General features: G+C 37.2%; 1 protein-coding gene across 1 annotated transcript in view; it reads left to right on the top strand.

Moving 5' to 3' along the window:
* Window positions 1-14,401, top strand: part of SLC41A2 (solute carrier family 41 member 2) — a 60,245-nt gene that overhangs the window by 32,774 nt on the left and 13,070 nt on the right. The window contains exons 9-10 of the mRNA XM_035341443.1: window positions 8,476-8,607; window positions 9,612-9,760. Coding sequence (XP_035197334.1) covers window positions 8,476-8,607; window positions 9,612-9,760 — 281 coding nt within the window. The remainder of the gene's footprint in view (window positions 1-8,475; window positions 8,608-9,611; window positions 9,761-14,401) is intronic.

The raw sequence follows: 14,401 nt of genomic DNA on the forward strand, positions 1-14,401 counted from the left end.
TCAGGACAGTGTGTATTTGTCCAGGATTGTTGCTGATTTTTTCAGTGCCAGCTGTTGGATATCGTGAAATCCTGAGCATTATACACTGCAAAGTCATCAGGTGTTAGGCTTCCTTTGCGCCATTAAGTAGCATTCAGTCTGGTCCTGTCTAAGTGGTTTTCGTATTCTTAGATGTGGGACAAGTCATTTTCATCATATATATGTTACAGTTTGGAGCCATATATCTTTTGGTTTAAGAAATATTGGTCTGGAATTTGAGCAGCCTCAAAGATTCCTACCCCTATTAACAATAACTGCAAATTTTTGCCAAGAATATTAAAATAGTTCTGAAGCAGAGAGGCATTTATAGTCAACTTTACTGCTGGTGGCCAGAAGTATTTTACAACCAGTTTTCCAGTTTTCCCCTGTTAAACACATTTCTTGAGATGAAGAATTATTTTTAATTCTATGGTTGGTTGGGTTAAATTGTAACTGTGCTTTCTAAAAATAAATAAATCATTTTGTGGTTTTAGCCATTGTGGTACTTCAAATCTAGTTGAAACTTAGATGTTTGGGTTTGATGTACTGAAGTTCTGCAGAAACTAGCTAAAATCCCAGCATGGCTGTGCTTCAGCCTAGATACTCAAAGTTGATCCTTATGTTTTCTAATGGAAGAGATGTATAAAATTTACAAATCCACTTACAGCATCACAGTTTGTTGAATTTGGCTCAGGAACTGCAATTTGCAAGTAACTGAGTTCCTTTTGTGCAGAAAAAAAGATAATGCTTTATACAATTATATGCTTCAGAATAATCAGCTGAAATTAACTGAGATTACTAGGTAGAGCCACTTTCCATTTTCCTTGCATGCTTAAAAAAATATTGTGAGATATCTTGTAAGTATTTTTGTTTCAAGAGTTACTGCATAGTAAACAACATGTCATTGGATTTCACCCCGTTTTTATGCGTTTTGTAGAATGGAGGTTCTACAGATTACTTCTGAAAACAACTGAAAACCAGAAATGGTTTGAAGGCTTCATATAGAAAAACTTGCATTTACAGATGATTTGAAACAAGAGTCCTTAAGGGTAACATAAATCTGTTGTCCTTAAGGGTAACATAAATACTCCCTATTTTTTGGCTGTACAGAGTATTTGATATGTGGAAGAAACAAATGTAGATCAAGGAATATGAAGAACCTGTACGAGAAAATTTAACACAAACCGTAATGAGTGTCTGTTGTCTGGGAGATGAAAGTTAAGCTTATGTAATATATTCCCCAAACCATTTTTTTATAAATCTATTAATAGGATAAATTGAAGGACAGACTTTCAGGCTTTTCAGATATCTCTTGCTGTAAATTTTTTCCTTTAGAGAATATGGAAAGAAAACAGAAATCATTCCCCCTCAAAAAATAAAACGTATTTGTAATAACTTTATGTATTTTAATCTGCTATAGGATAGTTGTACTCTCAGCTTTTATACAACAGAGAAGTGCTTTGCTTAGAAGACAGTCATTGTCTTAGATGGCTGAGTTTTGGAAATTTTCCTCTGTAAGTTACAAGGGAAGACATTAGTGTACTTCTATGGTACTGGAGCAATTTGTCTGGGTAGGAAATTAATTTTTCTGCATCCTGAATTGCACAGAATATAATAGAATTAGAAGGCACCTATACTTTATGAGATGTATAATTCAGTCTTTATTTTGGAATGAAAATGGAAGAGGATTTTCATTCTGAATATTTCATTCTGACTCATTATTGGGTTATAGTTCTACTACTTTTTAGTTGCTAGTTGTACATGTAAATCTGCATAATCCATGCTGCTATAGATGTGAGTTCTTTCTTTTAAGTATTTTATTTTTTTACAAGATTACCTTAATTGGCACAACTGACTGTATTGCTGTGGACTGTGGTTAGGAGGGTGCAAAGGTGAGAATATTCTTTGGGAATTTTGTTGGCCTAATTCTACCCTTATATAGGTATTAAAAGATTTTTGTCCTGTTGCACAAGCTGTAGTGTAGAAGCTTGGGAACAGCACAGTATTCTGTGACTGATAATCTCTCTCCATAGAAGTGAATTTATAAAGACCTTTAATCGCAATGAGTTGATGTGCATAAAGTTTGCCATTCTTACAAAGTTATTTGTGTACCCTATCATGCAACTGTTCTTAATAGTCGCGTGAATGGTTATGGTGTTGGTTTTTAAAGCTGAGTACCTAGGCTTTATCTTGTTATCTGGTGCTCTCAGTGCTTTCAGGAAGGTAGTTTTCTGCAGGAACCCATCTTCATTTATATATACTTAAGGGAAAAAAAAAAAAAAAAAAAAGAATGAGATGGAAACCTACAGGAGAGGAGGTAACTTTACATATAAGGTCGATGAATACTGCTTTACAAAATTCCTCTTGCCTACCATGCAGTTCTCCCCAGTATTAAACAAGTACCTTAAAGCAATTTTTTTACCAATAAGTAGTAACATAATTATTCTCATTTTCTGAAATATCTGACTGTAGATTCTGAATCTGACCTGCAAAAATGTTAAACATTGATTGATACAAATGAAAACATTCATTGGTGCAAATGAAATCAATGAAAAGTCTGGTTTAAATACTTATTCAGAACAAAATGACTTAAATATTTCACATTCATTACCAAAAACTGCAAAATGCTCTTTGCAGACAGTACAAAAATATCACTTCACAGGTATATTATAAAAATAAATGCATTCATGTTTGCAAAGCATTCAGATTTACAGTGACAAGCACCACTGAAAAGCAGAAGAGAAACTAGTATGTCAGTATTCAGTCCAGATTTTGAAGAGTGGGAATTAAATAAGACTGTGAATCATTCATGATATGCTAAGGATAAATTAGAGTATCAAAGTGATGTTTAGTCAGGCAATGCATCATGACATTGAATTAGAAGAATTAGAAGTCTGAGAGGAAGACTAGTAATGGTATTATTTTACTGCAACATAATTTACACCAATTTACCTTTGGAGCATTTACAGGTAGGTTTCTATGAAGTGTAGGGGGCTGTACCTACCATGAACTTGGGCTTTGGAGCACCTTGATTTTAGATGTCTGGCTGCCTGCAGAGAAACTAAATCTAGAGCAAGGGGTTCCCAACAGTGCGTGGAGGATGGTGAGCTAGTTTGGAACAGCACAGGGAAACAAGAACCCCTGTGTGCTAAAGATTCAAAAGTTAGAGTCCTTTTCAAAGGTTAGATGGAACTGCTTCTGTTCTTCAAAAGCAGTAAGTAAGCAGGATTTGTTCTGTTCATTGGACGCATAGCTGAAATAGTGTTGAGAGGAAGAGGTGGCTTTATTTATATTTTTATAAAATCACAGAACCAGTTAGGTTGGAAAGGACATTTTGAGATCTAGTCCAAGCCCCTTGCTCAAGCATTCTCCTCTAGAGCACATTGTCCTGGATTGTGTCCGGTTGGGTTTTGAATATATCCACAGACGGAGACTCCACAACCTCTCTGGGCAACCTGCTCCAGTGTTTGATCACCCTTGTAAAAATGTGATTTTTTTGTGTGTGTGTATTCAGATGGAATATCTTGTGTTCTATTTTTTTCTCATTGCCTCTTGTCTTGTCAGCAAGCACTTCTGAGAAGGGCCTGGCTCACTTGTCTTCATCCCTCCCCACAGATATTTAAACACATCAGTAAGATCCCCCTGAGCCTTCTCTGCTCTACAGGCTGAGCCAAAAGGACTGTTGTGGTTTAACCCGGCCGGCAGCTAAACACCACCCAGCCGTTCACTCACCCTCCCCCCTCCCTCTCTGGGATGGGGGAAAGAAACGGGAAAGTGAAGCCTGTGAGTTGCGATAAAGACAGTTTTTTAAGATAGGAAATAATAATAATAATAATAATAGTGTGTACAAAACAAGTGATACGCAATGCAATTGCTCACCACCTGCTGACTGATGCCCAGCCCATTCCCAAGCAGCCGGCCCCCAGCCCGGCTAGCCACCCCTATATATTGTTCAGCATGCCGTCAGATGGTATGGAATACCCCTTTGGCCAGTTTGTGTCATCTGTCCTGGGTCTGTCCCCTCCCAGCTCTTGCTGCACCCCCAGCCTGCCCGCTGGCAGGACAGAGCGAGGAGCTGAAAAGTCCTTGGCTTGGTGTAAGCACTGCTCTGCAGCAATTAAAACGTCAGCGTGTTATCAGCGCTCTTCTCATCCTAATCCAAAACATAGCACCCTACCAGCTCTCTCAGCCTCTCCTCATATGAAAAATGCTCCAGTTCCTGAGATCCTGTGCTAAACTTGCTCCAGTAGATCCATATCCTGTACTGGAGAGTTCAGAATTGGGCTCAGTACTTAGATGCGACTTCACCAGTGCTGAGTACAGAGGAAGCATCACCTCCTTCCACCTACTGTTGATGCTCTTCCTAATGCAGCCAAGGCTACTGTTGGCTGCCTTTGCCATGAAGGTACATTGCTGGGTCATGGCCAACTTCTCGTCCTCCAGGACCCCTGGTGGCCTTCTCTGCAGAGCTGCTTTCCAGATAGTCAACTCCCAGCCTGTACAGGTGCACAGGCATGTTCTTCCCCAGATGCGGGACTTCGCATTTCCCCTCATTCATCTTCCTTTCAGCCCAGCTCTCCAGACTCTCCAGGTCCCTCTGAACAGCAGCACAGCCCTCTGGTATGTCAGATATTCCTCCAGTTTTCCCTTGGAAATGGTGTGTATTTGGAAATACCAAAGTGTGTGGTATAAGATGTGGAAAACAACATCAAAACCAAACAACCAACCAAAAGCAAAAACACAGAACACACCAGCCTGGTGAATTACCCAGAGCATTAGGTGATCTGAGATGAGTCTGCATCAGCATCACCCATTCTGCTTCCTTCAACTTCTTTGGTTGTTTTTTTTAACCTGTAAAATGTTAATAAGAGCAATGAGACACAGGTCTGCTTTGAAACATTCTTTAAGATGCATTGATACAAAGTACCTTTAACGTGGTTTTCAGACTAGCATGGTTACTTCTCTTACTAGAAAAAAAAATCCTTTTTCAAATAACGCTTAGTAGAATTATGCCTGTAGGCATACTCACAAATACATGACGTGGTTTTGGCTCTACTTTAAGTATGGTTTTGCGTGCTTGTTTTACAAAACAAAAGAACTGTGATAAAAATAATAATAAAGTCAGAAGTGGTATTAATTCTTGCTTATCCCTTGACTGACTCAATAAAATGATGAGATTTTCAATTTTCTTTTCATGTTTTAAGTCAGCATGATGTCCTTCACACTTTAGCAATGTCTATTCTTATTATTGACAAAGTAGCACTCACATTGAAGCTAAACACATCTGCTGTCCTGCGAGGAATGCAGTAACAGTTGCAGGATTTTACTTTGAAAGCAATTATTTTCCTCTGTGATACAGTACTCATGAGAATGAACAGTTAGTCTTTGCAGTGAAGTATGCGCTACGATGACTACAATACAATTTCAGGAAACACGTTTTCTCACTTAAATTCATGGAAACAGTCCATACATATGTCTGCAGCGATTTTCATAGTATGAGCAGCTACTGAGCACATGACCATTTCATGCATTCCGAAGATGCTCAGAAATGATCAATTATGTGTATTGACATGCAGTCAACCTACACAGTTTTATCTGCTGCTTCTTGTGGGGATCTGATTAATCTGATATTGCTGAGCTAACTTCACATGCACAGTAACTGCTGTTAGAGGAAAACAAACTGATTATCTCCGTACCTAGTGATTCACTTAATGCAGGCACAGCTTTATTCAAGTCGTTCCAAGACCCGCAGAATAATGGAACTTGTGCTGATTTATATCCTGTGTTTTTGGAGCACCGTTCAGCCCACAGTGTTCTGTGTCCTAGTATCCCTGCAATACCTGCTTACAATATTCTCTCCATTCTCCCTCTGCTTTGGCCATCGTCCTTCCTCTTCAGTGTCGCTTAACTACGGGCTGAGTGAGAGGCACCATGCCTTGCTCCAAGCCATGTGCCAACTGGGCGCCTGGCATGCTTGTGCTGAGAATTATACAGCTTTTATTACTGCCTCTGTCTCACTGAGGTGTGGATTTGAATCTTTATTTACCCAGGATTAGCCATTGTTTCCTTTTTGTCAGCCACCGTACTTGGAGGAGGTATTTAATATTAATATTAACCCCTTAAAAGTAAGTAATCCTTGTGTCAGACATGGTTGGAATTGGCCCAGAGGTTCAAAAATAGTTAGTAGGAAGAAATGGCACATGAGTACACAGAACTAAAGGACAGGATCACTGCTGCTGTCCGTCACCATACGCTGGTAGCTGGTTGAGACTCAGCAGGATGTATGGGCTCTAGAAGCTTGGTAAATTTCAGCGCACCTGCATAAAGTCTACGTCTCTGTTGTCTAGCCAGTTTGACTGCCATTTCAAAAGGGAAAATTTCCATTTTCCTTAATTCTTTTCTCTTGGTTTCCCTTGTTGTTAATGAGGGAAAGATGTCCAGATCATCTCTCGTGCTCCTGTTTGTCTGAATTTGTTTCAGCAGATAATTATCAGTCACAAGAGGAAATTGCACACATCCTAGGAAGTATTTGAAATCTTGCTTTTTTGTGCCAAAGTGGTTTATGGTTGCATTGCCACAACCCTCAAAACATGCCTGGAAATTTAGCCCTATTTACTTTTATCTTTCATTTCTCCTTTTAATGCTATATAAAAAAAGGGATGGTGAGAGAAGAGTTAACTAATTTTATCTTTTAATATTGTTTTGAATAGATCAGTTATTGCAGTTTCTAGCCTGCTTGTAATTATCCAGATTGCTTTTATCCCCCTGTTTTAAAGCCGAAACTGTTTCATATTTTCTAGTCGTATGGCACCATCCCCAGCTTTGTAGCTTTATTAAAATGCAGTTTTACATAACAGCTTTTTTGTAATTCAGTCACAGAAATTTTCTGATCTCCATCCAAATGTAGTGCATTGATCCTTCATTTTACTTCTGTCTCTCCTTTCCTTATTCTCATTAGGCAGAAGTACCAACGTTATTGTTCACATTCAGAAAATAGACTTTGGACCCTACTAGATTGTTTCTGATGTTGTTTAAACCCCTCTTATAGTTTATATAAATCCTTTATTTTACTTCTCTTTCTGTAATTTGATGAAAAAAAACCACCCTACGGTTATTCTGTTATTTTAATTTTCTTTGCAAAGACTGACTCAACATTTTGATAGTTCACATTTTGTCCCTCTGTCTCCTGACTGAGAAGATGCAGGTAGGTTTGATAATCAGTCTTTTCTGCCCATTCCATGACTTCTTCTAATACTTGATTTCCTGATATGTATTTGAAGCCTTTTGTTTAAAAGTTGGACCCCCTTGTTAGGATCTGCCAAAAATTGTCTTTAAGCTGCAGTGCAGCAGAACATTTACATTGAGTTCTCAGTATTAAATCTTTGTCCTAACCACTCCATAGTCCCCAAAGGGATTTGGCTAATAGTTTCTTCTGGTGATGACAGGCACTTGTTCTGTGACCAAAGCCCTAAGCATCAGACAAGCAAATTAGTTCTAATACAGTAACCAAGGTCTTTCTGCTACCTAAGTAGGGAAAAGATCCACATTACTTCCACCTAATCATATCTTCTCAGAGCTATGTAAAGCATCTGGGAAAAAAGGGCACTTGTCTGATGTGCAAGCAGACAACTCTAAGGTGTAATAGCAACAGGAGAGCTATATGTTAGTGCCACTCCATTCTGTAATGTGGATATAACAAGTTGCTTTATGTTTCAATTCACTGAAATTAAAATTGTTTCACAGAAGTTGTCTTTTTTTTTTTTTTTTTTTTTTTTCCCTAACGGGAAGCATATCAACAGCTGTCATGGAGAAGGTAGAATCTCCATCACCGCCATTCTTTTAAAAATTAGTTATTCAGATGCTTGTCCTTTCAACCTGAATTGTGAACGGCAAAAGATTCCGGTTAAATCCGGCTCTGTGGTGAAGGGGAATGGATGGATTATTTCTTGAAGTCCTTTCCAGCCCTATGTGTGAGAAGTCTGCATTTATATTTGAGGTAGCAAGTGCATTTGCTCTGTGTTATTTATACTTACCAGCAATACTGAGCGAGGAAGCTAATTCAGCAGTGGCACAGATATGTATTACTTTTGTTGTTCCAAGAAGGATTGCCAAATAACAAGGAGCCTTAAAAGGCAGCTTCACCTATGAGAAAGTAGCAGGTTGAACGTTTTGGAGGAATTTTCTGCACTTATTACAAATTACAACTCATCCCCAAATTTCCAATATAATAACATGGATATTCCAAATATCTAAATGTTCAGTGATACACCAAATTGTAGCCCAAGTTTGATCACTTTTGAGATTGGTGGTAGCCTTTCTATAACATACTCTAAGCATGTTTCTCTTTTTGACTTCTGTATTTAGGGGAAATCTGTAAAAATATTGCTTACTACAGGGAAAAAAAAAAAAAAAAAAAAACAGTTGAAAATTTACGACTTGTTCCCTTTTCTATTTCAGGTATTGGTGGTAACCTAGTAGCTATTCAAGCTAGCAGAATTTCTACCTACCTCCATTTACACAGCATTCCTGGAGAACTGCCAGAAGAAGCCAAGGGTTGCTATTATCCATGCAGAACCTATTATGGTACAGGTATGTATTAGTCACTTAGTTGTTAAAAATGGTGTCTCACGTCTTTTTCCCCCTATATGAATGTACACCCCGTGAGAGACTCAATTTGTATGCAATTCAAAGGCAGCAGAGGTCTGGCAGTTTCCTTTGCCTGCAGCTGTTTACATGTGACAATCACAAGCAACTCCCTGCAGGAGGTGACACATAGATAGAGGGAGAAAGGCATAGCTTTGGCAAGACTCGGACATGCGGAATGATCAGGCAGGGCACTGATGATATCAGCTCAGAAGGATTTCAACCTTTATCATACCTTATACCTTAACCTGTTTCCCTGCTCCTAACCTTTGTCATTTAACTCCAGATTTCAATCTACTCCCCTGTTTGGACCAAACTTTAACATTCTTGCTAAGCCTAGTCCCTTGCTTTCCATTCCCTATTTGCCATTTCTTTCTAGATGCTTTCTTCACAGTTTATGTCTTCCCTGTACTTCCCCCTTTCCTAACAGTATAGTATCTGTAGTGAAAGCAGATGTTTCAATAGAATGTATTACACATTAATATTTATGAAATGCATTGAGCCATTGAGGTGAAAAAAATAGTAAATGTGGGATTGCCTTTTAGAAACATAAGATACTTTTGAGGATGGCTTGAGTATGGTGTCTAAAACAACCTCTTTCCTATGAAAGCTCTACAAAGTCAGTGCAGCTCTAAAAAACTTGATGCTATTACATAAGTACAGAACCAAAACAGATGTAGGAAATGCACTGATTGACAGCAGACAATTTGCACAGTCTTCTGGAAAGGCCTTGCTTAACTTTGCTGGCAGGTGCTAGGGATGACTTTTTTGCCCCTGTTGAAAATCTCAAGGATTGGTTTTGTGAAAAATAATTCCTGCTGTTCCACAATAGCCAATGCTGTGAAATTTCAAAACGTCTTTTTATATTAAAATAAATAAAAATATGATATAGTAATTAATGAGCTTAACTGAATTTGGTATTTTTTTATTCATTTTATTTTTTGTTATAGGAGTAAATAACAAATCAGCCCAAGTTCTGCTTCTTTTGGTGATTCCTGGACACCTAATTTTCTTGTACACCATCCATTTAATGAAAAGCGGCCACACTTCCTTAACTCCTATCTTTATAGCAGTATATTTGTTTGCAGCTCTGCTACAGGTAAGAAAAAATGCAACTTGAAAATGCTCATAAGGTTAAGTTCCTGAAGAAAATCATGTTATCTGATTTCTGAAATTTCATGAATAAGTAAAAGAGGGTATGGGTTATTACAGACTTCCAGCACAGTTATGAAGTAATTAATTATCTCCGCATGCATATTGCTTACAAAGGTGTATCAGTATTGTGAGTGATTTTCAGGAGATTCATGACTACATTATTTCACAGTCATCCATCTTGCACTTTCTTTCACATACTTCTTGGCACCATTGCATCTAAAACCCCAATCATTTTAATCAGCTAGAGGGGAGATGGAGAGATGGAGAAGCAACACTTATGAATAATGAATACATCAAGAGAACTCTCAGAGTAATCTCCCACAGTGGTTTCTTAAAATGGTTCATGGTACTGTTTTAGTTAACACAGTCAAAAATGTAGCAGATGAGAATGTTACTGCTCGGTACATTTTTAACGTTTATTAAAGTTTAAATTAGTGTGACAGTGATCAGTGATCACCATACAAGAAATTGTAATTGCATTAATTGTCAAACAGTGTTCATTATTTTGTGTGTTCCTACCTAGCTGGTCTGTCCACACCCAGCAGTGGCATTTCATAGAAGATGCCTTTTGAAATACTGACGTCTTAATGCGAAATAATTTCTCTAAGAAAAATCAGTAATATAAAATGAAATATTTTCACTAAATCCACAGCCAATTTTTAGCTAAAACTTGGCAGAATTAACTGTTGTGCTTCATTGTTCTTTCGAAACAAAAAGAGAAAGTTCATGTTATACGATAAAAATACAGTTGAATTATCTGTATGTTAAATGTATATATGCACTGTTTCTAAAATTTACCAACTTAGTTTTAGAATACAAACAATATTTTCACCAATCAATCCTTTAAAAAATCATAATTTTAATGTTCTGAATTGTCTGTTTATCACACTGCTATTTCAATAAGGATAGGTTTTGAATACTGCTACTATTTTAATTTTATATGTGAATTCTATACTCTTTGTAGGATATAATTGGAAAGGTTCCAACCTTTGCAAGTGAGAATGTTGTAGTAAAAATTACAAAACCATTACTTTTAATTTTCCTCTTTCATGCTACTCCTAGTTTCCAGTCTTAAGACTTGTATTATACTGTGTTTTCCTGAGGAAATTATGCTATTCGTTCATTCTGTCTATTCTATCTGCCTCTCCTTTCTAATAAATTTTGAATCCTTTGGCCCGCTTCAGTCAAGTTTTTCTAAGATTCAGGTCTCTCAGTGATACGAAGTCCCTATATGCTTAATAAAAACAGGTGGGGAAAAAGAGTCCCTGTTAATGTCTCTACTGAAGGTAAGAATGAAGTGTGTGTGGTTTCAGACATTATTAGATTTCAAAGATTTCACATGAGAGTCAAGCTCAAGGCATAAATCCGTATGAAATCCATATGACTCTCCTGTTCACAGAACTACAATCATAATATGTTCAGGGCTACAAATCTTTTTCTGCAGCAAAGGACAGGGTAAGATGTGAGAAACGCAGAAGTTAGCTGAAAACTGAGTCTGAGGCTGTAGGGCAGGATTTTAAGATCACACAGTAGTTCAGGGCCCATGCTGGCACAAATACACAGACACACAGCTGATTTTGGTAAATCAGAGTATTCAGTTTTGCAGTCTCCATTGCAGAATAAATCTACATTGCAGTCCATAAAGGCACATCTGATTTTCTTGATTTTTCACCTAGAAGAGCAGACATGGAGCTTTTTTTTTTCCCTCTCCTTTTTATAGATGATTTTTTCCCTCTTTACCTTCTGTCTTTAGCTATACCAGGCAGCTTGAGATGTATTTATTTTGAAACCAAGTAACAGTATTGCATGCGCACCATAAATTCTCAAGGGGCTTGACAGATTTACAGTTTGGAACCCCATGGTTTTTGACACCTTCTGAAAATATTTAATGAGATTCTTTTCCTCGTATTCATTATTCTGGCATTTTTCTAGTAGTGATTATCGTGGTATTACATACCAATAATTACAGCAGCGTTTAATTTTACAGAGAAAAATTCTTGCATTAACCCTTAAATCTTAAATGCATTTTACTTATCTGTCCTTCTGATGAGCTTCCCTGCTGCAGACTGTATATTTTTCATCTCTCAAGGAAAACACTTCAATATTAGTACTCATACCTCTTCCCCTTTTCACTGAAGTCATCTATGCACCTGGATATTGTAAAGAACAGTTTTGAAACTGTCATTTATTTTGCGTTTTTACAAACCAACATCTACTGATCTCATTGTTCCAGAAGTTTTTATATTTTTGTCCTTCCAATGACAGCTTTTCAGCTCTGCTGTAAAACTGAAAAACTACATAGCTGATTACTGTCATTTCAACTATCAACAGAACAAATCAAATGACAGTCTCTTGAGCAATGAAAGATGCGCATTCTAGCCCCCCTTTTTTATAACTTATTGGACTTTGCATTTATTTTCAGTTTGCATGGAAGGCATCTGAAAACAGATGTCAAGAATTACAATCCTTCATATAAGGAAGCTTTAATACCTTCTCATCCATGTCTGAGACTATCATTTAATAGAGCATGGTGATTCCCAAAGGTGAGAGTTAATTACGGTCAGTCCAGTGTTCGAGGAGGTTTGATGCCAATACCTTGCCCTTTCTAAGTCATTCCCTATGTTTAGCTGGAGGGGGTAAATGAGCAGCTGAATAATTATTATGACAGTATACCACCTATCTACATTTTTCCACTATGAAAAAATACATCTGCCTAATTAAAAAAATAACAACAAAATGAAAATTATATCTTTAAAATTCAAGTGACTTTTGTAAGATGACCTGATTATTTAATGACATATTTTAGAGTGGACTGAAAAAGATTTTTAATTAACGTCAAGATCTCTGTATTATTTCTGATTATCCAGACCTGTGTTTGTTTAAAATGGAGACAAAGGGGTTAGAGAAATGACAAAATTAGAACTGTTATAGTGAGCTGAAAAATCAACGAAGATTTTACATGAAAGCTTTTATTGATCTGTTGCTCTCAGTTTATGCTATTGTCCATTACAGTAAATTCATAACATAAATGTAAATTCCTCTATTTGGCATTTTAACAAGACTTTTTCAGGTTGCTTGTAAACTTCAGTGTACTTCCCAAAGTGATAAAACATAATTTATTTGCACTGAAAGCTCTATACATTATTACTGAAATTCCAGTCAAGTAGTTCATTTCATTTTCATTCAATTCTGATATTATCCCGTTTGATTTTTTTTCACCACTGATGCCTACCAGCTTCTTTACTCTCTTCCTACCTCTTCTTGGATACTCTGTCTCCTGCATGTCATATTATTGAAATATTTATAGGAAATAAAGAATTAAAATGGCATGCAACTAACAATGTGATTTAGTTATTATACACTATGCAGTAAAACAAAATGTAGTTTCTCTGAACGTGCATTTGTTCTAAAAAACATTAAGTAGAGATTTTAAGTCATAGGAGTAGCCAGTATGGTGGTCCGCAATTTTTCCTCTCTGATTCTCTATAAGCAAAACAGTTCAGGTTTTCTAGACATAAGAAACCACAGAAACTGTTTTATTTTATTTTGCTTTTATTTAATTTAACAGCACAGTTGGTTCTGTTCTTGAAAGACATACATATTGTTGAAATGTTCTTGAAATACATCTATAAATAAGTTCTATTGAAATCCAAGGCAGAAATCCCCTTAACTTCGGTGAGACTGGGATTTCACAAATATGTTTTAATAAAGATAGGGAGAACGGCACACATTTATATTAATCTGCATTCAGGTTGAAATTTTCAGGCTTGAGTCTGATCTGTGTTTAAGAATGTTGGCATCAGAGGAAAATATCAAAATATAAAATATTATGAGGAATATCACCTGTGTACAAAGGCACCTGTAAGTAAGTATGTAGGATACTTCACATCATGCACATACAGTAACTGGGCAAGCCACTGCGCATTAGCGAAAACCAGTGTGTTGATCATAAATGAGACTTGGATTTGGTGAGTGGCATCTATTTAGGAGGAATTCTATTTTCTTGAAAATTTTACAAAAACAAGTCACACAAACACACACCAGTATTCTGCATCAAGATACAGTCTGGCTTTGGGCCAACAAAGAATATATTAATTAAAAAACCTGCTCTCCACTTCTACCTCACAAGGGCAGAAGTATTTTTTGAGTTTACAAGGCTCTGCACTGAGCAAAGTTTCACCTTCTGTCACGTCAGCCTGAAGCAGAATGAGAGCAACACTGGAACTGCCAAGCCATCAGTCCTGGCACGCTGCTCCGAGTGCTCAAAGGCAGCCTCTGTCCTTAATATTCTCACTGAGCCAGTAAAATGCCCTCTAAGGAATTTTCACACCTACTAAGCAAATCTGAACACACAGTTAGATTAAATACCCAGGGAATAAACAAACAAAAGGAGGTTCCCAGAGCTATTACCAACCAAATTAGTAGTTTTAAAGTGTGGTTGTTCTTATGCAGTGAAGATCAGGTGTCTGCTCCTGAGGAGTAACCTCTGCAGTGCCTCAGAGCTGTTTGGGGCTTTCCTTTCCTTTCCTTTCCTTTCCTTTCCTTTCCTTTCCTTTCCTTTCCTTTCCTTTCCTTTCCTTTCCTT

The sequence above is a fragment of the Oxyura jamaicensis genome, chromosome 1, assembly GCF_011077185.1.
Source record: "Oxyura jamaicensis isolate SHBP4307 breed ruddy duck chromosome 1, BPBGC_Ojam_1.0, whole genome shotgun sequence".
Taxonomy (NCBI): domain Eukaryota; kingdom Metazoa; phylum Chordata; class Aves; order Anseriformes; family Anatidae; genus Oxyura; species Oxyura jamaicensis.